Here is a 25,026-nt window from a genome sequence, read left to right as displayed (position 1 = left end):
GGTTCAGCTTGTGGTGTTTGCCCAGTTCTGAAGCTGGCTTGAGCAAAGCTGTTTGTGAGTAGAGTCATCCTTGTGGTGGGCAGGGCTCCCATCCCTGTGAGAACAGGGGTGCAGGCATGGGCATTTCACCCTGCTTTGAATCCTCTCCCAGCTCTGGCTCCCTTCTGTGGCCAAGCTCCAGGGCAGATGGTAGAACACTGTGTTTCAAGAGCAAACTTCTCTTGGTGCAAGATTATTCTTGCTTACTAAATTAGACTGCACAGCTCCAATACCAACCAATTTAGGTTAAGCACAAGGCAGTTGCCCCAGTGTACTTTATTTTAATGGCCTGTCATTGTCAGATGCCAGCACTCAGTAAATCCTAGTGATGTTCCAGTGGCCAGATAAGAGAGTTGCTGCTGGCTTTGGGACTATCCCAATCTGTTTCATAGCATCCGAGTATGCACTTGGCTGGGGAAGGGGCTGCTGGAGGGTAATTGCCTTAGAGGAGAGGAGAGGTGGATGATAATCCTGGAAAAAGCAGTAGGGAATATGGTTGAAAAAACTTAATAAACACAACGAATTTTTTAAAATGAGATAAATGGATGATTTGGCAAAAGGCATGGTGTGGAGGTGATGCTTGCGGTGCTGTCACTGAACCTTCTGTGGTGACTGAAGAGGCAGAGGGCAGTGAAAGAAGAGCTGTCCACTGGGAGCTCTTTCTTTAAATATGTGTTTTTCTTACTGGAACAATAGAGGGGGTTGAGACAGGCACCAATATTGGACCTCTGGTATTTTTTGAAGCACAATGCTATGTGGAGGACATGGAAAGATGTCACAAATGAGACATATCCCGAGGGGATTAGGAAGAATAATATTTTTATTAGAAAAGGGGAGAAAAGTACATTCTGGCTCCCTAGGGGAACAAATCCCTGCAGGACACACCCTCCACAGGCATGCTATGCAAGGAGGGGCTGCTCTCTGGGACCTGGAGAGCCTGGAGCTGCTTACCTGGGGCAAGTGCTCTGCAAATACCCCCTTGTGCTCTGCTCTACCCCACAGCATTGCTGGGCAAATGGTTTGTTTCTTTTAGTCTTTTCTGTTTATAAGCTTTCTGAAGCATCTTCATTTTCTGAGAGAGAGAAGCGAGGAAGCAGCTGCTTGTTTTTGTGGAGGGGTTAAACTCAGAGGGTTGTTCTTTATTTAATTTTGGGAGAGCAGTGAAGCTGGCAGGCATGCACTCTGTATTCTCAGAGCAGCAGCCGTGCTGTGCCTGCATGGCTGAGAACACACCAGAGCTTCTTTGGGCATAAAAGGAGCTGGGGAAGCCCCAGTGCCAGTGACCTCTCCAGCACATGAACTGCTTCTGCACGTATTTCATGCTTGGTTCCTTCCTGCTGAAAATGTAGCAGTGCTTTGGTGTTGGGTAGCACTGGGATCTGCTTAAGCATCTCATGAAGAGCTCACCCCAGCCCTGCCATGGTCTCTGGTGACAGGTCACTGCACTGGACCTGTTCCTCTGAGTTGCTTTGACTCACTCGCAGAAAACTTGGGGGAATTGGCCTTAAGCTGAAGTAAGTAAGAAAGCTTTAGATTAGATATGAGGAAGAAATTATTTCTGTGAGCATGGTGAGGTATTGGCATAGGTTGCCCGGAGAAGCTGTGGCTGCTCCATCCCTGGAAGTGTTCAACACCAGGTGGGATGGGGCTTGGAGCAGCCTGGTCTGGTGGAAGGTGTCCCTGCCCATGGCAGGGGGTTGGAGCAAGATGATCTTTAGGGTCCCTTCCAACCCAAACCGTTCTGTGATTCTATAAAACATTCAGCTCTTCTGGCTTGCATCCCAGGCTGTGCCTCAGAACCTGCTGAGCACCAGGGATGGCACACAGGCAGGGGTTGGATAGTACTTCTGGAGCAGGAAGATACAGAGGGATGGTCCTCTCCCCTTTCTGCAGGACTGGCATGTCTGTGTTGGGCAACTTCACCCCAAGTCTGCTTTAGGTGGCTTTGGATTTATGTTGTCCTTTCAAGGACACAGGGCTGCAGTGACTTGATGCAGGTTTTCTTTGCAGTGTTTTTAACTTCATAACCTGTCTGATCACTCTCAGATTCGTGTGTGCTTCCTTGAAGTCACACACACTGTGGTTCTGGCTCAGGGCAGACCCAAGGGCTCTCTGGAGAGAGGCACAAGTGAGTGCCTCTGATCCAAGCTCCATCCCAACCCCTCTGTGCACTGCCAGGCTCCAATGTCATACAATCACAGAGTCCTTCATGGGACAAGGTTTTTACGACCATCAAGTCCAGCTGTTAACCCAGCACTAAGCCATGTCCAAAGCAGGCAGAACCCCTGCACTTGGATTCAGGCACAGCACTGACCCATAACCAGACTTGTCAGACTTTCTGTGGAGTGTTTGCTGTCAGTGGCTTTGCACAGCTGTGGGTCAGGAGAACTTAGTCTACGGTATTTTAAATATTATTCACTAAAATACAAACTTTGGGCCTGACAGACATTACAGTAATGATTCCCAAGCTGTTTAGACACCGATGCTGTATCTCAAATGAATTCTTGGAGTGCAGCTCCATTTCAAGCCCTTGGTCATCTCCACAACTAGCATAAAATGCTAATATGAAAATACTGCCAAAATAATTTGAAATAAAGCAGAAGCTTAAATTAGGAAACAGCTAAAAGTCTCATTTGTGAACAGCCTATTCTTCAAGGAAGCTACAGCATGGTTAAGATCAGTACAGGGGAAAAAATCCATCAGACATCTAGACAGCACTGAATAGGCAAGAACAAAATACAGCTGTCCTGGGTCAAGCTGAAGGTCTGTTAATCTAAAAGCCTGCTGGCAGCCAGGGCTGTGGGATGAGCACTGAGGGAAGCAGATAACAGCAGGCAAGAGCATGGAGGTGCTTCCTTGGAGTTGCTGGTTGAGCTTTAGGTTGACTTTCTGATGAGTCTGGCAGCTTCTGTGGCTGTAAAAGGACCCTAATGCCCCATGAATGGATACAGGGGTCAAAAAACCCCTAACAATGCCAGGGGAAAAATAATCCTGTCCTGGCTTGAAATGTGTCAGGGCTAATGTGTGTGGAGCTGGGAGCCATCTCCTGTTGTTTGCTCTGAGCTGAGTCACAGGGCAGCCCCTGAGCAGTTGGTCGGGGCAGGTTTGTTGGAGCCAAACAACCCAGCTGAAACTATTGAAGGGCAAATGGCAAATACTGATTTACTCTGACAATGCAACAAAAGCTGTACTTGGGCTGCCAGTTCTGCTTAACTGTCAGAAGTGGTTTGGAGCTTGTCAAACACCTTCAGGTTTGTGTTTCAGCGTTGCCAGGAGCTGTGGTCCTGCAGGGAGCAGTGCAGCAGTGCAGTGTTACACTGGGGCTCTCTCCTTCTCACCAGGGATAGCTCTACTGCAATCCACAGGGGCTGTTGTGGTAAGACTAAATCCTCTTCTAATTCCCTACAAAAACAGCACAAATTGTCCCTGGAAGTGTTGAAGGCCAGGCTGGATGTGGCTTGAAGCAACCTGGGTGGAATGTGCTACTGTGTTGGAACAAGATGGTCATTAAGGTGATCTTTAATCCTACAAGGCATTGCAGGATTGTATGACATCAAGATGAAGGCTGGGATGTGCATGTGTGTTCCCCCTTTCTAAAAAAACCCCACCTGTTTAATGATGAGCTGTGGCTGGGGGGCTTCTGGGCACTGGGGAACTGCCCCACTTGGTCTTACTGTCTGAAAAACTACACCTGGTCTGCCTGGTTGCTGTCATGCACTGCTGTAAGCCAAGGGGAGATGGTGGGTACAGCAGTGCTCCTGTTGTCTGGATTTCTCAAGGAGGGTGGGGCAGAGACCCACCATCTAAGACAGGGAATTCCATCTGTGTAAATCAAGAGTAAACAGAACCAAAGCACCAGCTTGCTGTAGTGCAGTGACACATGAATAACCAAAAGTCAGGCTTGCCACAACTACTCGGTTGATAAAATATGTTTGGTTAGCAGATGCTGTGAATAAACTGAAGAGGAAATTAGAGGGAAACACATAGCATAGAGTTTAACCAGACATGTTTACCTGTTCTGAATATGCCTTGCGTCATTCTATATTACTGTAAAATTAAAACCACATTTAGGATGATGTAAATGAAATGGTAATTTCTCAAGAACCTCTTTTATGGGCTATAGGATTGATCTTGTTGCTGACCACAAACTGTACCTGGACCTGTCATTAGTTCCTCAGGAAAGAAGTTAGAGGTTTTATAAGGTTCTGGCACTCTGACAAAACCAGAAGGAAAGAATTGTGGAGGCTTAAAGAGCTGTGTGATATTTATAGAATAAAACCATGGAATTGTTTAGGATGGAAATCATCTTAAAGATCCTCAATTTCAGCTGTTACCTCACCACTGCCAAGGCTACCACTAAACCATGTTCCCAAGTGCCATATCTGCTAAATCCCTCTGGGGCTGGTGACCACGCAGGGCTAGAAAGAGACATCATTTGGATGTCAGTCTAGAAGAAGTGATGTCAAAAGTGACCTCTCCCCCAGTCAGGGGGATGGTGGTTAACCAGAGGAGGGTTTCATGTGCTGCTTAGGGACAGACTCCTGCAGCATCATGAAAGGGTCTGCAAGCCAAAGGAGTGTGAAGCATCTCTCTGGAAAGAGTGTATTACATTTATTTCAAGCAAGAGACAAATGTGAAGAGGGGACCTGGTCACACAGTGGCTGGAGTTGACTGAAATCCCATATTTCAAAGAGTGTTGTTGTAGGGGATGGCCCTTGGAGACCTGGGGCTCACCTGAGAGCTCTGGCATCCAGCCCCAGGTAGGTGCTGTTGGTGAAGAGAAAACACATTCTCCAGGAATAACTCTTCCCTTTACCTGCATCTTACTCCAAGAAACTGGACTTCTTCTTTTAAAAAAACTCCAGCATTCGTTTAAGTAACCCTTTTTTTTTCCTCCCCAGATTAACCCTGGCAGTAAAGCAGCCATGGCAGACCTGTGCCCAGGAGACATTATTCTGGCAATTAACGGTGAGAACACGGACAACATGACACATCTAGAAGCTCAAAACAAGATCAAAGCATGTGTGGACCAGCTGCTTCTCTCTGTGAACAGGTTGGTTCTCTCTGATGTGCTCTTGTGTCACTTTTACTCAGAGGGCTTTTGGCTGGCCCTGGAGCAGATGTGCTCTCAGGCTGGGTTCTTGGAGCATCCCCGTGGCCTGGGTAATTGTCCTGTGTTTTCAAAAACAGTAAATCAAAATTATTTTTAATGGTTCACTGGTAGGAAAAGTGGGTTCAGTTCATTTTTACATGTGGATTATTATTTGTATCTTGTAAAGCTTTTCCAGGCTGTGGCCTGAGTTGAGTCTTTGTGGTTGTGTCAACTCAAGCAAGAGTAGCGTGGGAATCAAAATGTCCTTTGGACAAACCCTTCCACTTCATTAACATCCACTCATCATTTTAAGCATCTGTTCAATAAAAAAACATTTAAAGGTCCTGCCATATTTGCTTTTTAGGGTATTTCAAAGCAAAATGAAAGCATGAGTTTGGTATTGGGTTTGTATTTTTTTTTTAGTTGGGATATTTTGTGTGTGTGTGTTGTGGGTTTTTTTTTTTTTTTTGGTTGGTTGGTTTCATTTTCTTGGTCTTTTTTTGGATTTCTATTGTAATTAATTTTTAGCAAAATCACAAATTACCCAAGCAAAATGAGCACTCCGTATAAGGTTCACAAATGGCTAATAGTATGTGGCATAAGTTAAAATAAGTGAATATAGTTTTCCACTTCAGATTAAAGAGGCATTTCCTGATATAAAGAGCTATCATTTACTGTTTATACTTTTCTTGGAAAACCATGTAGTTCTGACTGGATGCCTGGGCAGTGGGGAAGGAGCACTACCATAAATGGAGCAAACCCTCAGTGATTCCTCATGGTTCCTCGAAAGGCATCTCTGAGCTGTCTGGCTAAAGCAAAGTCCCCTGAGCTCAGCCCATGGTGTACAGATGATGTGGCTTCAGTATTACAAGGAAAATAAGAAAAGCAAGCAAAACCACTTCACACAGGTGGAGTTTCCCATGGCCAAGGAGGGCAGTTATTCTGCTTTCCACCTGGAGCAGTTTTAGGGAGACCAGGTGATTTTGTACCCCCAAGAGAACCTGTGCCCAGGGCAGGACCAGGATTCCCTTCCTGACTGCCTGCAGGCTACTGGAGCTCTCCTTGGAAGAGGTGAAAATCCAGAACAGGAGATTTTGGTGAGCCACCAGCTGCTGGGGTGGTCTGGCAGCAGAGCAGCTTCACTGGGAGTCAGAACCACGTTTTGCTGAAAGCAGCTTTCACCTGCAGCATGGCAGTGTTCATTCTCATGGATGAGGGTTTCTGCTGTGTGAATTGATGGACCGAATTCCCACCTTTACATTTTAGCCCCTGATATCAGCTGATGCTTGTTTCTTGGCTCAGATTGGACCCTTGAATATCTCTGTGCAGGTGCATCTCCTCTCCTAGGTGGTGATTCCTGCACAGGGCAGAGGCTGTGGTCACAGAGGTCTCTCAGCAGTGTTGGTGTGTGCCTTGCTGGGGTTAGGAATGATCTGCCTGCTTGGTTTCCCTTTCCATGCTCATTCATGACCTCAGGGTGATCTGCAAGATGCTGTGTGGAAGGTCTGTGGCTTCAGGATGTTTTTCCCAACTGTACCTAGCAGGATGTGGATATTTTTAGCAGTGAGACCTTGTGGTGTGTCCAGAAGAGGTGAATTTTCTAACAGAGATGTTGCTGCTGGTGGCCCACAGCCTTTCAATGATGCAGGGTTTGTGGATGACATGGTTGGTCTTTGCTAAGCAGTAGGATTGCAATGGTTTTGTCAGGCCTTAAAGTCTTCATAAACACAGATTTTAAAGACTTTTGTATCTCACAGGCTCTGCAAAGCAGGAACAGATGGTGAAGTGAGAAGCTGTTCAGTTTGGGGTGGCTCCTCTTGGCGATCACACTGCTTGGTGGCTTCTCCAAGGGCAGAACTCACCTTGGCTTTGCCCAGACATCACCATAAGAGTGGCATTTCTCTTGACAGGAAAAACTGAGTAGTTTGTTTTTTCTGCAGTAGGGACAGCAGCTCCAGTGATGAGCTATTAGGTCTGTTTTTAGTTTGGCCCAAAGTGGGTGCACAGTGACTTCATTCTTAGATTTCTCTCCAGTCTCCCAAGTGACCTGTTGGATCCTGTTGCCCAGCTGTTAGTCATTGCTGGAAGCACATCTGGCATTCCCTCCTAGGTGTGAGTGGATCCCTGCTCCAGGATCTGCCTCCTAGAATGTGGGGTGACCTGTTTCTGCTCAGGGAGCCATGTTCTGGGGTAATAATGAGGGGATTTGTTGGTTTGTCTGCATGTCCAGCCCCTGCTGTTTGTCACAGCTGTGAATCAACACCCTGGACCCTGCTGTGAGGCTGAACTTCAAGAAAGCCCTGCCTGTGGTGGTGTGGGTTAATATCTTTTCCTTTGGGCAGAAGTTGCTCTTCAAGCAACATCTTTTCTGTACACTGCCTTCAACAAAATACAGTTTGCAAGCCAACACAAAAGATTTATTTTTAAATGTGTTTGTCTGAAATATATTTGAAATAAGAAGCCTGTTTGTTGCATGTCTTTAGTGAGGAACTGTTTTGTCAAAGCAGGCTTCCTCCAGCCAGGAATGAGTGAAGGGGAGGGCAGGGAGCTGTGCAGTGCTTCCATCCCCCTGGTGCCCTTTGGACTGCTTCATTCCATGCCCTTTCTCTATCAACCCTTGACATTATGTGTTACTGAGCTAGAGAACAAGATGGGTTTTGTTTTCAGTCTCTGGTCAGTAAATGCCCTTAGACTGGGAACTTCAGTAGGAAAGTCAGACTGTGGGGAAAACAAGAAAGGGGAGTTACTGAGTGGCCTGACCAAGACCAAGTATCATGCATCACAAAGGCAGCCATAAAATGGGGTTGGAGCTGGGTTTTGCTGAAATCACTGCTTGAAAGTACCTTGGGTGTGGGATGGGAGACCTCATGGCATTGCTGTTCCTGCTGACACAGACTGCCAGGAAACCCTTGGCAGCACTGTCCAGACCTGCCCATCTGTGCCAGAGGGCCAGGGCGAGCTCCACAGCTTTTTGTGAACCTTTTGTCATCTGCCAGGGAGGATGAATGCTTGGGCTGCAGCTTTCCTGAAGAAACTGGCCCTGTGCCCACATTGGGAAAACTGCTGGCAAGGAGATGTCACAGGTTTTTAAGCATATTGGCCTCCATGGCTCTTCTGTGCCCCTGGAGCCCACAGTCAGTGTTGGTGTCAGTGAAGCTGCCTCTAGTCTCAGGCTGGACTAGCAGATACTTCCTTTTTTCAAATCTCTTTGACAAAAGGAAATATCTTTTATCCATGACAAATTTCTTGAGGGGGTTTTACTTCCTTCTTCATACCCTCAATTTTCTGCCTCCTTTCTTGGCCCGACCCCTGACCTCCCTGAAGTTAGTGGGTGTTTTGTCCCTGGATCTTTTGGATCCTGCTTTTCCCCAACATGTGCAAGTCTGTCTTTGGGCAGTGAAAGGCAAAGCAGCACAGTGGCCTTACTGTTCTGAAACAAAGTGGTTGAAAATCCTCATTGGTTTATGAAGGGAGTTGATTTATGTAACTGATGCCTATGTGGGCACTGATGTAAGATGTGAGGAATTACTTGGTGTGGGCACTCCTGGAACAAGGGCTGGATGTTCAGGCTGTGGTTAATGGCTCCAGAATGGGAGGCCAGGAGTTCACATGGGCTTAGTGAGGCTGTGGGGAAGGCAGTGATGGTGCTGATTAATATTCAGCAGGATGGTTCAGGCTGCTCTGGTGATAAATTAGGCAGCTGTTCCATCATCATCTTCCCAGCTATTGAATCTCAAGCCAAGGTAGCACAAGCTGTACTTTGCCTGCCTTAGTGCAGGAAGGGCCAGGCCAGTTACGTGGCAGCTGGTTGGAGAAAGATCCGGGGTGTTGAGCGGCCCCATGAACTATTACTCACAAACACCTGGTATAAAACTTGTTCTTTTTGCTCCCTGTGAAGTTGCTTCCAAGTTACACAACAAATTCCTTAAGAGGCAAGAAGTGTGTTGTGCCAGGGGAGGTTTCAATTGGCTGTTAGGGAAAATTTCTTTGCTGAAAGGGTATTCAAGCCCAGGGACCTCATATCCCTGGAGGGATTTAAGACTTGTGGATGTGGCACTTGTGCACATAGTTTAGTGGTGGGCTTGGCAATGCTCAGGTAGGAATGGGGCTTGATGGTCTGAGAGGCTTTTTCAGCTTTCACACTTTTATGATTTCCAGTCCAAAACAATTCCAGCCCTTTGTTTTGGTGACAGCCCTGGGGCTGTTGTGCACAGGGCCAGGTGGGTGCTGGACAACTGGGAGCATCTGCTTGGCCCCAGGTGCAGCCAAGAACCCCAGGGTGGTTGAGTTGAATTTATTTCCTGGCTGTGGTGTCAAAGAATAAATTCTTAAAGGTTCAGCTTTGATTCTTTGTATCTAAACTAAGTCCTGGAAGCAGTTTCTTCCCCCTTGGTTTGGTGTGTATGCCACTGCTGAGTCTGCTTGGAGAATTGACTGAGAAAATTCTGTGTCTTTTCCTGCTCTATGTAAAGAGAGGGAGTTTCTCTGAAAGTTTCTGTGTAAGAAAACTCAGTAATGAATCTGCTGGACATGTAGCCCCAAAAGGACCTGGAACCTCACGTAGTTGATGTTCCTCCCATCTCCCCCAGTTCCTGGGGATTTTATTGGGGTCTGTTAGCTGTAAGCAGCACAGGCAAGCTGCTGGAAGATGGGAAGGATGACAATGTATGTTCTCAAGTTTCCAGTAAAAGTACAACTGAAAAAGTGAATCACAGCTTCCCCTCTGGAGCTCCTTGAAGACTATTAGAGAGGAAACCCGGCAGCTTTCCAGAGCAATACACAATGGTTTCAGCTGAGAGGAATGAAGGAGGAGAAATCCTGCAGCTTCTTCACAATGACTGAAGGGGCTGTGTCCTTTGGGGTGCTCAGCAGAGCTCAGCTCCTGTGCTGCTCAGCTGCCCTGCAGAGGATGGATCCAACACCCCACAGTTTTTGGGGTGAATTTCACAAGCCTGGGAAGTTTGAAGCATCAGCTGTAGCTGCTTCTAGACTGAGCTCAGGTTCTAGAAGGCTGGTGGCCATATCAGTGATAACAATCAGCTGTGAGCACAGTGGTGTGCCACACTGGGAGGTGAAGAGCAATCAGGAGATGGGCAGGACCCTGGAGTCACCCCCCAAAGAAAGGGGGTGAAAATAGCAATGTGATCATTCTGGTGGTTTGCAGCTGTATGGTGACAGCACTGACCTGGATCGAGGTTGGCACTTCCCCAAGTGATAAATGTTAGTTTTTAGGGGACGGAGAAATAAGAAATTTGGTAAGACACAGGAATTCTTGCAACTTAAAAGCAGCTTGACAAACTTGAGAGTGAGACTTGCAGATCACTACCAGGTGAAAAAACATTCTGGTAAAATATGTGAGCATATGCAAGTAATCTTTTGAGAATGACTGAGACTTTTAGAACGTAAATGGTGGAATAAAAGGTGTCTGCAACTTTGGGGTTTTTTTTAGTGATGTCCTGTTTATGGGTCCATTTCCTATGAAGCCCTGTGTGGAAGGCCTTGCACTAACCTAGGTCAAGTTATTTTTCTTGGGATTGTCCTGGATGCCATTAAAAGAGCAGAGTGGTGTGAGTGCAGGGTAATGATTTCCACATAACTGCCTTTAATCCCTTATAGCACATCTGAGAACACTTTTCCTGTCCTTGAGCTGTAACTTAAACAACTCGGAACATTTGAGTGATGCCTGATCTGTTGCCTGTGACGTATGAGAAATGTGTTGGGATTTTGCTGTTGCCTAAACACAAAGCTCTGACTGTTGGTAGGGTGAACATGCTCCTGGGGGGGGGGTCTCTGCTGGCTCCCAAGTCCCCACTGCTCTGGGGCTTGTTCTGGGGGTACAGGGGACCCCCCTGCTGCTGGTCCTGCTGGGGATGTGGGCATGGGATGCTCCTGGCAGCTGGGGTTGGGGTGTGAGCTCCAAGCATCAGCTCCTCCTGCAGGAGCTGCCTGTAGCATTGTTCTACCAGGCAGAGTAATCTCTTAATTGTTTTGGATTATTTCAGATTACATGGTATTTTGCTGTTCCCAGGGAAAAGTGGGGGGGTCTCCCTGTGTAAGCATAAATGCTCATTAAACTTACAGTTTGACTTTCTTTTTGGTGAGGCTGGTGGTTCTCCCATTCACCTTAGCTTTGCCTTTCAGAGTGCCAAGTGGAGCCCAGATTGTGCTGTATCGACTTGTTTCAGTGTAATTCAGGTGGAAGCTGGGGCTGATGTGAGCCTGCTTTGTTCACATTGTTGCTGGGAGCTGTCAGAGTTGGTCTCAGTTATACCAAGAACTTCTTGTCACTCTGCAGAACTGATAGTAAAACCTTGAGTTTAATCATTAAAGCATTAACCATGCATGGGCTTCTCCATGTAAACTGGAGTCTGTCCATGTCTGTCATTAAGTGTAAACATACCCATGATGACTTTTGGAAAGCACAGGTTTATCTGCTTTCTGCTCAGACAGTGTGATCTCAGGGGTGTGGAGAACTGGGAGTGCTGGCAGTGCTGGTGACTGAATGCCATACCTTCACACAGAATGAATTTACTGCTATTGCTCTTATCTTCTGCAATCAGAATCACTTGCTGAAGCTGTGTTCTTATTCACTGCCAGGTTGAAGCCTTTGGGAATGCTTTAAGCTGTGTTTGGCATGTGGGCTCCAGAGCTGAGAGGGGGAAGTCAGCATGGACCCTCCTTGAGGCACTATGAGCTCTCCTCAGGCTAGCTCAGTGCAGAGGAAAGCACAGAAATAATAATGGTGATCCCTGCCAATGTAATTAGGCATTTCCATTGTTCTGGGCCTCCAGATTTGATTTTCAATGTGGAAGCAATGTACACAGCACCAGATCATGGCAAACAGCAAGTGGGGGTTGCTAGGAATGTTGATGTTCCTCGGACTTTGTCCCAGTTGGAAAAAACAATTTATAAGTGAATTGCTCCAGCCTTAAATCAAATAATGACAGTAAAGATAAATTATCAGAACAAGGTACCTAGCTATGAGAGTAATCACTCCCTGTTGAAAAAGCTGTAATGGCAGTAGTGAGGGAAAAAAGCTGAAATCCTCAGGGGCTGGATCCAAAGTGTGTTCAAGTCAGTGGGAGTCCCTGCATTTGGTAGGTTTGGGTCAGACCCTAGATTTGTAAAGACAGCTTTGTATGTTGACTTGTGTAGCTGCAAAATACCAAAGGTAAAAATCTCCTTGAGAATTCCTGGGTTAAAATCGTGCACCTTATTTTTCAAACTTGGACTCTGCAGAGAATTTAACTGAAAGTGAACGTGGTATGTGGCAGGGGTGAGAGTCCACAAAGGATGCTTGGATGTGCCCATGGAACAGCACCTGTTTTTGTGAAGTGGTGCATATACAGACTGTGATGATAAACAGAACAGTTTCCATGTTGAAAGCTTTATCTTGAACTTACTTGAGTTTCCATTTTCCAGCTTAAGCTTCTTGCATCATGAGAAGTCTGTGGATGTACCTGCTGGACCTTGCCCAGGCCCCTGGGACTCCCTCATACCCTCAGTGCTGGAGATCACATTCCAGCCATGTCCCCAGATGCCTTTGGGGGGAAAAAATTATCAGGCACATGGAAAATCTTTGGACAGTGACAGTATTTTGCTCTACCTTGGCAGGACTGAAGATGCATTTGGGAATGGAAACTGTATTTTTAGGGCTTTTTCTATCTGGCAGCTGTTGAAAGGGTCAGGATGATTCATACAGGGTGGTGAAAGCCTTCTCCCTGAAAGGTGTTTCTAGAATTCCTGATGTGGTCTAGTACACAGGCGTGCCAGGGATTGCATGTATGTATGTGTACATAAATCTATACACATGTGTAATCAGAATACTTTCTGGATTCAGGGCTAGAATAAAGGGGCAAAGCCAGGAATGTGCAAAACAGGAGCCACCAAGAGCCTGTATTCTGATTTCTTGAACCAAAATAAGCTTGTCTCTTTAACCCCAAACTGAGACAGAAACTTGTAGTTTAAGAGTGGTTTTGAGCTTTAATAGGATGAAACCCTCATATTCTCTATTTATCATTGTAATGTTTCTGAGGATAATTTTGCACAATTGCAAATATAATATAAACCTGCCAAGGAATTAATAGATGCTATATATATATATATATATATTTGGCTTTTTCTTTTTTTGGCTTGTTTGTTTTGGCTTTTTTTTTTAATTTGTTTAATTGCTTTTTTGTTTTGTTTAAGGAGCTTGTTTCTTTCTTTGGGATTTTTGTGGGTTTTGTTTGTTTGGGGGGGAGCACTTTGGTTTGGGCTTTCTCAAAAGCAATTTAAGTAGAGTTTACCTTATTTCCCACTGCAGATCTGAAGGGAAGACCTGGTCCCCCCCTGTCCTGGAAGATGGCAAGGCTCAAGCATACCGGATCAACATTGAGCCAGACCCACAGGTACGGCAGCTGCAGCCCTGCCCCACTCTGCTGCTCTCCCAGCTTGCTTTTGAGAAGAGGACATCCATGTCTGGGGGCTGGAAAGCCCTGTGCCCTGCTCCTTCCAGAAGTGGAGGCGTTTCCATGTGTGGTGTTGAAGTTCTCTGCAGGTCTAGCTGTGCTTTTCTTGGGCTGGTTCCCATGGTGAGCCAGATCCTGAGCAGATCTGCACAATCCCATCTGTGTCATTGCCTTCCAGCCAGGCCAGGCTTTGCAGGATCAGCCTGCTGGGGACACAGGATGGCTGGGCAGCACGTGGAGGGTGACACCCAGCACTGACCCTGTGAGGCTGTGACCAAGCTCAGAGTTAGTGTGATTTTGGATGGAGCTCTTGGGAGTCCTCTGACTATCCAATGCCTGCCCTTCCCAGGGTACAGCACCCCAGGGTCTGTCTGCATCTGCCTCAGCTGGTGTGCCTCTACCTTGGCTGCTTCCAAAATCTGCTGCACCCTCCCAATCCTCTGACAGTGATTCACCTTCCATGATGGTGGATTTTTTTTTTTTTTTTAATGTTCTCATCTTTTTCCTTTGTGGGGTTTTTTTGGTTTTTTTTTCCTCTCTCACTTCTTCTCTCTGTTTTGCAGCTTCTCTCTTCCCTCTGTCCTCAGCTCTGTTTCCTGGAGCCTTCTACCTGTCTCCTGCCCTGCCTTACTACCCTGCCTCCTGCAGCATCTGGGTGGTGGATGGAGCTGAGCAGGTCTCCCCATCTTTCCTACCCATCTCTGATGGCTTGTTAGCAAGGTCAGAGGTGACTCTCATTCTCCTTTGGCTTCTTGATGGAAAGAGCAATGGGGTTTCTCTTCTCCCTCTCTGCTTATAAGGTACTGGATTGTCAATTTTTGCATGTGCTGGTCCATGTTGTGGGGATATCTGGGGAACAAGGAGGAGACCAGGAGGATAGATGGGCAGAGGGCAGCTCCTGCTGTCTGACTCCCCCTTGAATGTGTGCTGGGCTGTACACATGCTGCCAGCTTTCCCAGGGCACCCAAGGTCATGGATGGCAGGGCTGGAGCCTGCTGAGGCTTCTCACTGCTCTAGGTTGGCCACCCCTCCCAGGGCAGGGCAGAGGCCCTGGGGCTGCCTACAGCCTTCAGAGCATCAGAGGATGTCAGTTCAGGCTGACAGAATCCCCTGTGCTTGCTCCCAAAGCATGTGAGCTCCCTTTGGCTGATGCTGAGTGTTCAAATATTGCTCAGATGGCTGTCTCCTCCACAGAGGTGGTTTATGTCCTTTTCCATGCTTTTTCTCCAGCCCTTACAAAATGCCTGTGTGCAGGGTCTGCTGGTTTAGCTCAACTGCTCCTTTCCAGAGAGGCTTTTAGAGTGTCCTGATGAGGGCTCCAGGGTGCCCCCTCAGCCCTGCCTTGGCTCAGTTCAAAAGGATTACAAGAGCTGCAAGGGTAGAAGAGAGGGGACGATGCTGTAAGGAGTGGAATCTCCTTCAGTGAGGAATGGGGCGAAAGTACTGGCAGCAGAGTGCCCACTGAGTGATCAGGACAAGGGTGAGATCCCCCAAACCCCATGAGAAATGGACCAGAGTGTGAGGCTCTTGGGTCTGTTGGCCATTCCAGCTACGTGGAATTGGCAGATATTCTGCATTTCTGCCCAGGACAGCAGGCAGAGGCACAGCACACCAACAGCAATGGCAGAGCTGCCTCAGTACCACACACCAGCAGCAATTGGGGCTGTTTGTCTTTCCTGCCCTGACTCACAGCACAGCCTGATGTGTGAGCTTGGGTCTTGCATTCTGGCCATGTTTGCTTCATTTATCAATTACAGCCATATTTTCTGACAGATATTTTTTCTTACTAGGCTTTACCTATGAATAATATTAAATGAGGAACAAATGTGCAGCAGTTCCACTGCCAGATACAACTTCCTGAGGTTTAATGCAGATTGGATTTGAATCTGACTATTAATATATGTTACATATGGATCTTTTTAAAAATTAGACAGTTTTATAAGATATAATGAAGGGGGTAGGGATGGACTATTCTGAATCCAGAGCTGCACTGAAAATATGTAAATCTGGGAAGTAGGTGTGCAAGGCAGATGTGTTTGTGGTAGGGCACCAAGAGAGGTGTGTGAGCAAGGGTACACAAGTACAGGCAGCAGATTCCTGCTCTTGCTCTTTTTTGTGCCTGTATCCCTGTGTTGTCTTCCTTAGTGGCTTTTTGGGTTTCCCAGAGAGGAGGTGAAGGTGGTTCCATGCACACCTCCAGGTTGCTGTGCTTGCAGCCAAGGTGTGTTGGTTGACTCTTCTCCCCAAACTGCCTCCAGTGTGGTTCATGCTGGCAGCCTGGAGCACATGCCAGCAGCTGTGCATATCTTCCAAGTGTTATCACTGATGTCCTCTGACCTGTGTGAGGCTGAGGGTGACCATCAGCACCCAAAGAGAGCCAATCTTTGCTGCAGGTGCCGATCCCCTGGGAGCAGAGCTCACAGGCAGGGCTGGGGTCCCTGTGGAGCAATGCCAGGTGACCCAGGGCTGTCCTGTGCTGTGTTCATTCAGCCCCTTTGGCAAAGGCATGTACTAGATTGTGAGAAGGAAAAATCTCATTGTAAAGTAATAACTTGGCTCAATATGTGCAACCTTTAGGTGCACTTCCTTGCATCTGGAAAAAAGCAATCTGCTTTGAAACACAGGGAAAAATTTCTGCTGGAATTCTGCCCTCAAATCACAAAAAGAGATTGGGGGTTTGTCCCTGAAAAAGGTTTTGAGAGTTTTACCCCAAGTGGCCTTTGCAGTAATGGGGAGCACATATCTTTTCTTCCTCCAAGTTTTACTCTGTATGCTTTTTCATCATACTGGACAAAGATCTGTTGAAAATCTTGACTTATGACTACAGTAACTCTTGCCTGAAACATGTGAGCATAAGCAGAATGCCTCAGTCTGAATGATTTGTAGGAAAATCTGTATTTCTGTTATTCCAATTTAGGTTTTTAGGTGTATTCTTTGTCTTGAAGGCAGTGAAATTTGTAGTTACCTTCTGTGCAAGAGAACTTGGAAGGTGTGGAGTAACTGGTGAGTTTTCCTCTCCCCTTTTTCTAAATCTGTTGCGGTTTCTCAGTTGAGGTTTCTGGTAAACCCCTACTCAGAGTCAAAGAATGTGGTCAATCCTCCTTATTAAAACTTTGGTTATTGCCATGGCTGTGGGGAATAGCTGCCCTCAAACTGAAGAAGCTGGAACTGGAGAGCTGCTTTTTCACAATTAGCAGGAACAACACTGAACAGGATGAGTGAGTAACTTTTGGGTAAAATAACTTTTTTGTTTTAAAGCAGACTTTGGCTATCAGTTGGTTTTGCTAGATGAGTCTGTCCTTAAAAGGAAGGACCTACAGAGGAGGCCACAAATGCAGTGATGTTCAGACTTGCTACCTAAAGAAGGGCTGCCTGTCTGTTGGACCCAGAGATGGGTGGAGGTGGGACCTACAGGGATGCTGGGGACAGCTCAGAGCTTTCCAGCCAGCAGTCCAGCTCTCCATCACTCAGACATGACATCCTTGCTGACATGTTGGGATCCCCAATCTCACTTGGCTTGGTGTTGGTGTCCTTGTGGCCACTGGTCCCAGCCACTCCTCCCCAGCAGACAGGAGAAGTGGGAGCACCCCTCCATCAGTTTCTGGAGATCCCACTGTTAGTGGCTTCCTGTAGCATGAGCTTGCTAGTCAAAATACTGCCATGCAGTGCTAATAAAAAGAGAGGATGTTTGTTTTGTTGTTAATTCCCAAACTGCCAGAATTGGCAGCTCTCTGGCCCAGGGGGGCTGGAAATGTAGGCTTTGGGCTTTGGGGACCCTGTCAGTGCTAATTGACAATAGATCAAGTGTGTGGGTGGGAGAATAATTGCAGCAGAAATTAAATTGGCAGCACGTAGCCAGAGCTGGAATAGGATGCAAGTCTTCCCAAACCTGGATGTTTAGCTGAAATAGCCACATGGGATGAAAGGCTGGGTTTCCTCTGGCAGTGCAGACAGGCAGAGGCACTTCCCACAGTTATCCATGGGGAATGGTGTCCTGGTGCTACTGAGCTAGCAGAGCAGCCCTGTGTCATTCTCAGGGGATGAATGAGGGAGGTGCATCAGCACTCTTGCTCCTCTATTGTGCTCTGTCCTGAGCTTTCCCAGCCTGACCCCCAGACTGGGAGGGTGAGCTCTGGGCAGTGGAGAAGAGCCACAGCACCAGGGAAGCTGCACAGGAACAATGAGAAGGCTGTTTCTGCTCATCACTTATGAATTCTTTTCCCTGTGTGTTACTCTGTTCTTAACACCCAGGTCTCAGTTCACAGAGAATTGTTCTCTGCTTGCTCTGACTAAAATCAGGTGCAAGGTGTGTGGCTTGCTGTGTGAAAATGCCAGCCAGAATGGGAAGAAGAGGAGGAATTGGGATACACTTGCATCTGTTGGAACTGTTTGAGCAGCCTAATCCAGGCAGTGCTGGGTGTGAGCTAGGCCAGTGGAAATGTGAGCACACCTTTGTTTGCTCTTGTCAGAGGGGCTCAGGTGTGTCTGGTTGCAGGGCTGAGGACTTGCCACCTCTCATTGCACAAGGCATCCTCCCAGCATGGGCTCTGCAACATCATTCCTGGGAGCTTTTCATACTTGTCCTGACTTCACAAATAGTATCACTGCTGATCCTGCTTGCTCCTAATTACATAAATGAAATCACATGTGGGCTTCAGGGCAGTCTGAGCCTCTGGTGCCCCAGCTCTGGGCACCCAGGGACAGCAGTGGTGTCCCACAGTAGAGCAGGGACAGTTGGCTGCTAACCTGTCCCTTAGAACTGATTTTAGCACCTTTAAAATGTGTTATATATCCTCATATTTACTTTTTGCTAGATTATATATATATATATATTTATTTATTTTTACTAAGGGTGAATGTCTCCTTGTGTAATTAACTGAGTAATGGATTTAAGTTAACTTTAATTAGATGGAATATTTGTTTTAAGTTCTCTGTGGGTTGCTGCCAAGCAGGAAACTTCTATGTACTTCTTTGCAAAAGCCTGGCATGGGCCATGCTGAGTTCTGTGAGCTGGGGGTTAAAGCCTCCTGGCTGGAGAGATGGAATTTCCTTTCTCAGGGAGACTGACCATCCTTCCTCCCCTGCTCTTGGGGCAGGATGGGCCATGCCTGCTTCTGGGAAAGCTCCTGCTGTGACCCCCAGTCCCAGCAGCAGGGCACCAACCAACACTCTCCTGAGGAAGGAGGGAAAATGTCTGCTTTGGGGAAAACAAAGGATGAGCTCATGCCCTGGCACAAGCCCGGGCTCCCTTCCATGGGAACTCGCAGTTTGTTGTTTGAGGACTGATTTAATAGCAGAAACATGCTGAATGCTGACAGCCACTGTGGGTGCATCAGCCAGGAGCTCTGGTGCTCAGGCAGCATTTCACACCCAGATATTGGGGTTTTACACTACAAAAACCCACTAATCTAATTTACTGGGTGAAAAGGTTAGACACACATAGAATGTGTACTTGTGTTTACTTTTGCCTGTGATATAATATTGCATCATTTGAAAGCAAAGGAGTTTTCTGAGTACCATTGTAACATCTTGAAGCTGTAACCTTTTATGCAAAATTCTCTGTGTGTGTCTTAGATAAATTAGCATCTTTAAGTGAGTTTTGGTAGTCCTGGTATATGAAAGAGGCAAAAACAATATTAGGATAAAGGAGGGAAAAAATGGGAATGGAAACTTCAGAATAGTGTTTTCTTCTGTCCAGGTAACTTGAATAATTTGTTCTCATTGAAGGTACATAGGAATTATCCTGAAATTATAACAGTGGGGGTTGGTTTAGCATAAAACAAAATGCTGTTGGATTAAGTGCTAGCACAGACATATACAGTGTTATTTTACTTGATAACATCAGTTTCAGTGATGACTGCATTGACACAGCTAAGGAAACTGCTGCTTGTGTACTCAGAAGTGCCAAGTGTTTGGAAGCACAGGTGTAGCTCGGTGTTTCTGTTCTTGTCCATGAGGAAAAACAGCTTATCCCCTTTCACTTTTTCTTCTGGCTCACTTAAGAGGAATTAACTGCTCTTGGAGGTCACTTGAGTGGAGAGAGCCATCCCCAGTGGTGCAAAGAGGGATGCTGGAGTAATGCTCACTGTGGTCCCTCAGGATGATCAGGCTGAAGCAGCTGCTTCCATCCCCTAAAGCAGCTCATGCCACAGAGGGCTGGGAAAGGCTGAGATGTGCTTTTGAATCTACCTGAATTTATCTTATTTATTGATGAGGAAAAACAAAATGTTGGGACAATCCAAAATGAAACAATATATTATTCTGTTGCTTTTGCTGTGTTTTCTGGTGTACCTTATCCTGGCTTTTACAGAAGGAGGTGTTCAGATAAGCCATGCTTGTGAAGTAGGCATCTTTTGGTTTTAAGCATGTAATGTTTTTGTAGCCTGAAGCTTAGCTTGTTGCCAGTGAAATTTTTAGTTTCAATTAGCTGCTGATAATGATTATGGAAAGAAAATCAGAAAGTGTGATGTCGTAACACCTGAAAATGCAACAATTCCCCAACTGAGAGAGAGGAGAGTGACAGTAAGCTGGAAAACATTATATCAGGGCATAGACTGTTAGTGTTAAACTCACCAGGTTTGTCCTATAAGCCAAACACCAGAAGGTGAGTAAAGTGATTCAATGGAAGCATGGACTGAAATGGGAGCAGCAGCATCTTCCCTGGGAGAAAGGGGAAGATGTCAGGAGGGTGGTTGACACTTGCTATGATGGTTTGAGGATTTTTTTCCACCTGTAGTGGATATTATTTTCTGTCAGTGGGAAAGTTAATCCAACAGCAGCCTGTGTGTGGTGAGGGCATCAATCTGACACCTGCAGTGAGCAATGCCCTTCTGTTCCTGAGCTTGGAAGGTGGCCCTGAACACTGGGATCTAGGACAGTCCTCTCTAGGGTTTAGACTCTTGTTGAACCTAGCTCTAGTGAGATAGTCACCAGGCAGGGGCTTGCTGCTGCTGCTGCTGGGCAAAGGAGGAAATTTCAAGGCTCTTTTACCATGGCATTCATACAGAGCTCTCCTCTGCTGGGTAAATGCCCCTCACACACTTGATGTTAGAAATGTGCTCTCTGCACTGTGCAGGCAAGATAAATGCAAACACATTTCAATCTTGACAGTCTTAGGTAACTTTTTTCCATTGCTGTGGATTTTTAAGAGACTGCTGGGGAGCCAGGTAGGTTAAGGGATAAAGTCCTGGCATTACAGTTTGAGTCTCTCCTGAGCTCTTTAATTTGCACAAGGGTGCAGCTTCTCCCTGGAGCTGTGGGAGGAAACATCCATCAGAGCCTTGCTGATGGCCATCCATCCACATGGCTGCTCCAAGGTGGAGAAATGTTACTGCTCTTTGTGTGAGAGATTTGTCTCTGGGTTAAATGTGTATACAGAATCACAGAATGGTTTGGGTTGAAAGGGACCTTAAAGCTCATCTTTCACCTTCCATGGCCAGGGACACCTTCCCCTGCCCCAGGTTGCTCCAAGCCCCATTCAATCTGGCCTTGGACACTTCCAGGGATGGGGCAGCCACAGCTTCTCTGGGCAACCTGTGCCAGGGCCTCACCACCCTAACAGGGAAGAATTTCTCCCTAATATCCCATCTAAGCCTGCCCTCTGTCAGTGTGAAGCCATTCCCCCTTGTCCTGTCACTACATGCCCCTTGTGCAGTACAGCCTGTTCTGGGAATATGGGCGGGCTGGGGCTCCAGCTTGAGTTATGTTTCCTGTGAACATTGTCTGCAGCCTTTTTTCAAATAGATCATCTGATTTTAAGAGTTTGGTCTTTTACTTAGAGCTGAAAAACTAATTTGATATTTAGCTGCCAGCTGTGAAAAGAGTGTAGTGAGAAGGATGTGATGGATAAGGTTTTCCTTCAGACTGTGGTATACATTTGTTAGGATCCAGTTTAAACCCAGAAAAGTGAGGAAAGCTGAGTCTCTGTATATTAACCACAAAGAACTTTGAAGGTTCAAAATATACCCAAAAAACTAGATTAAAACCAAATGAGGCTAGATATTGGTGCCAAAAAGTGGATGTATTTTTTATTTAATAGTAAAAAAGGCAAAGAGAAGGAAAGAGAGAAAAAGATGTATGCATGTGGGGGGAGAGAGAGAGAGAGAGAGAGAGAGTGACAGGGGTTAGGTGGAAGCATGTGACCCATCCAAGGGTCCCAACAATGTCTTGTCTCATTTTGTCTGGTCTGTGGTGGTGTGGGTCCCACACCATGCTGCCACATGCCAAAGAATGCAGAATTCCATGGACAAATAGGACATTTTGCAATATGCATTAAAGAAACAGCCAGTCATGAGAAAACAAATTGGGAGTTTCTGGTTTGTAGGCTGAAAGAGTTCTCCTTGGTGAGAGTTCACAGGCCAGCTCTAAAGAAGGGTTTGTAAGCTCAGTTTAAGAAAGGCCATAAAAAGCAGGAAGAAAATCCAGCAAAGAAAAGCAAATTAGGCCTTGAAAGGGGGAAATTTGACCTGATCTTGAATTCGACAACTGGAAAGAAATCCATCTGGTTCTGGGTTTCTGAGGGTGAATGTGTGAGTGTTTTGCACAAAGTGAAGCCTTGCAGGGGTCTCACAACCTTTGAGGAAGAGGAGACTGAGCTCTGGCCTGGGAGCAGCATTTTGTGCTACAGGAGGAGCCTCTTGATCCCTATGGATGCTGCTGGGTCACCTGTGGCTTTCTAACAGAGCTGAGCAAAGGTGAGCTGCCACCACCACGAGCATCCTCCTCCCACAGGGACAGGGAGCTGGGGGCACTGCCAGGCACTGCAGGAAGGGCTCTGTTTCCTCCCTTCCATCAAGGGCCTCCTTTGGGAGAGTGCCCAGGCAATAAGTTTTAGCTTTATAGCAACATTTGGTCCTGATGTACAAATTGCTGAGCTTAACAGGACAAAGGGGCAATGCTTTACAAACTACTCTGGATTTAAGCAAGTCCGTGGAGATGATGGTCTGGAGGAGGTTTCTGTTCTGGAAACAGCTGCCAGTTCTGAGCTCCCCAGCAAAGGTCTGGATGGCATCAGTGTGCAGGAGCACGTGAGGTCAAAGGAGAGGACCCAGCCCTCTCCTGCAGCCACCCTGAGTGTGAATCTGGCCCAGATAATTAAAGGTAATTGTTTTCTAAAAGCATTGCTGTCAGTGCTGCCACCCATATGGGCCATTGCTTTTATCTCAAAAAAAATGTTTATGATCCTTCTTTTCCTCTCTGCATCATAGTTGAGTGTTTTCTTTATTTCCCTTGAAATAATAATCTAAATCTGGCAATTGAGAACACATAGCCTGCTTGTGTGTATATATATATGGTTGGGTTTTTTTAAGACTATAAATTGGGGAGCAGTTAAAATTATATTATTCCTGGCAGCAAAATTCCTTTTTTAATAGACAATTTGAAGTTATTATGTTGGAAGCAGTTTTCCCCACATGTTTGTGCATGTGTGGTGTGGAGGGAACTGTGCCAAGAGGGCTCCAGGCAGCTTCTGAGGCAGGGGAAGTTGCTGGGAGCTTGCTGCAGGCTGCAGGTTTTCAGCTGATGGTAGGAAAAAAACCTTGAAAACACCATCTTTCAGTTCTTAAGTAAGCTTGGTTTTATCAATGGACATTTTGCCTTAGGAAGAACTGAAGAATTGACTTTCAAGATCTTTTTCTAGCAGGATCTGTTTTTTACTTCTCTTAGCTGTTTGTTTTTACAAGGCTTGTGAGTGCTAGTGTGTTCTCCTGTGCACTAGGGATAGACACTTGTTTCTAATTAGTATTTATTGGATTATTTTAGTCAAAAATAAGCTTTGTATCAGAGCCCCAGAATACACACTTCGTTATTTGTTCACAGGATGGTGTTTTATTTCCCTGCTTGGTTTTTTATCAGCTTCAATCTACTGAAAAGCTGGTGGAAAGCAGCTGTGTTGGGGAGCTGCCCTAGAACAAATTAAACCAGGTTAAATAGATTCCAGCCTCTTACACAGCACCTATGTCTTTCATCAGTCCAGGCATGTTTGTGACTCAGATGGCTGGAAATAGCAGCCAACGTGTGTCCATGGGCTGTGTCCAGCTTCCTGCTGCTTTTCCCAGTTGCTGGGGTTAGCTCCTCTCCCCATACTGAGTTTTTGCAGGCAAAGCCTGGCTCAGGTGACATTAGCAGTAGGTATTGCTTGGTTTGTGGGTGTGGATGGGACTGACTAATAGCACACCCATGTATGTGGAATTCCATGTGTGTGGAATAACACATAGGTAATGTTTGACATTGGTAAAATGGTAAAATAATGTGGAAAATTTGTCATTTAATGGCATCTGAGTTCCTGACTTGAGGTCATATGACAAAAATATTTCCACAGTTTACCTTGGGACTTAAAAAGCAAATGGAAATATGAATATCAAGCTAAACCCTTGACTGATGTGTTTCTCACACTGTAAATGACTAATCTTATTTGGGGAGAAAACCTTCCTAAATGAATGTGGATCTGTGTGGACAAGGGTGGCTGCAAGTGAAAATCCCAGGACTGGTCCCTTGGCCTCGGGGGTTGCCCATCCTGCCTGTGAGCTGCCTAGCATGGGTTTATCCTGTTTTGCTGATAGAAATGGAAGGCATGGCCCTGAAGTCAGGAGCACAGCAAGTGTGCTCAGAGTGATGGAACATGGAATAAGAAGTAGACTCACAGCCTTTCTTTTAAAGAAACAGCACATATGCTTTAAAATATATAATAAATGCAGGACAAATAAATGCAGAATATTTGGCAGTGGCTCACCATGGAGAAACAGCAAATTCATTTGATTGGGGACTGAGGGGAGCTGTGTAGATTCAGCACAATTTAACTGCAGGTCAAGCCTGAATTTTCCTTTTCCTGCTGCACATCCCTGTTTTCCACAGCACACATAAAATGTTATTACTGCAAACTGCATGTCCCAACACAGCCCCTCCATGTGCATCACACACTATAAATCTCATGTTTTCTGCTTTCTTTCTTTTCCAGGACAGTGGCCCTGCCCAGAGCAGGAGGTCCATGCCCCATGGAGCTGGGGGCAGCCCTGTGGACAGCAAGCAGATGCTGAACATGCAGCATCACCAACCAACCCAGCTGTACACAAACAACAGCTCTGAGTCAGCCCTTCCAGGCCAGCTGAGTGGACTCCACATCACTCCTGCACACAGGTAGGAGCAGGGCAGGGCTTGGCTCTGCATCTTCTGCTGCTCCTGCTAACTAAGGTTCAGGGAGTGCACAGATGCTGTTGTGCTCCTGAAGCTCCTGAGGTCATGGAATCCTAGACTCACTTCGGTTGGAAAGACCTTAAAGATCATCCTCTCTGACCATTGACCTAACTCTGCCAAGTCCATCAGGATGCTGGGCTGGACCCCTGCTCTGTGGGTCAAGTATAGGTGGGAAGAAAAAATAAAATAAACTAACCAAATAAACAAAACAAAGCAAAAATAAAAAGGCTTGGAGACAGCAATTTCTGAACAAAA

General features: G+C 46.3%; 1 protein-coding gene across 1 annotated transcript in view; it reads left to right on the top strand.

Moving 5' to 3' along the window:
* Positions 1-25,026, top strand: part of PDLIM4 (PDZ and LIM domain 4) — a 246,788-nt gene that overhangs the window by 210,462 nt on the left and 11,300 nt on the right. The window contains exons 3-5 of the mRNA XM_071443204.1: positions 4,941-5,092; positions 13,437-13,521; positions 24,536-24,714. Coding sequence (XP_071299305.1) covers positions 4,941-5,092; positions 13,437-13,521; positions 24,536-24,714 — 416 coding nt within the window. The remainder of the gene's footprint in view (positions 1-4,940; positions 5,093-13,436; positions 13,522-24,535; positions 24,715-25,026) is intronic.

Source organism: Agelaius tricolor, unplaced genomic scaffold (genome assembly GCF_023055355.1).
Source record: "Agelaius tricolor isolate 1412-34295 unplaced genomic scaffold, bAgeTri1.0.p SCAF_18, whole genome shotgun sequence".
Taxonomy (NCBI): Eukaryota; Metazoa; Chordata; class Aves; order Passeriformes; family Icteridae; genus Agelaius; species Agelaius tricolor.
This window is presented reverse-complemented; position numbering and strand designations above follow the sequence as displayed.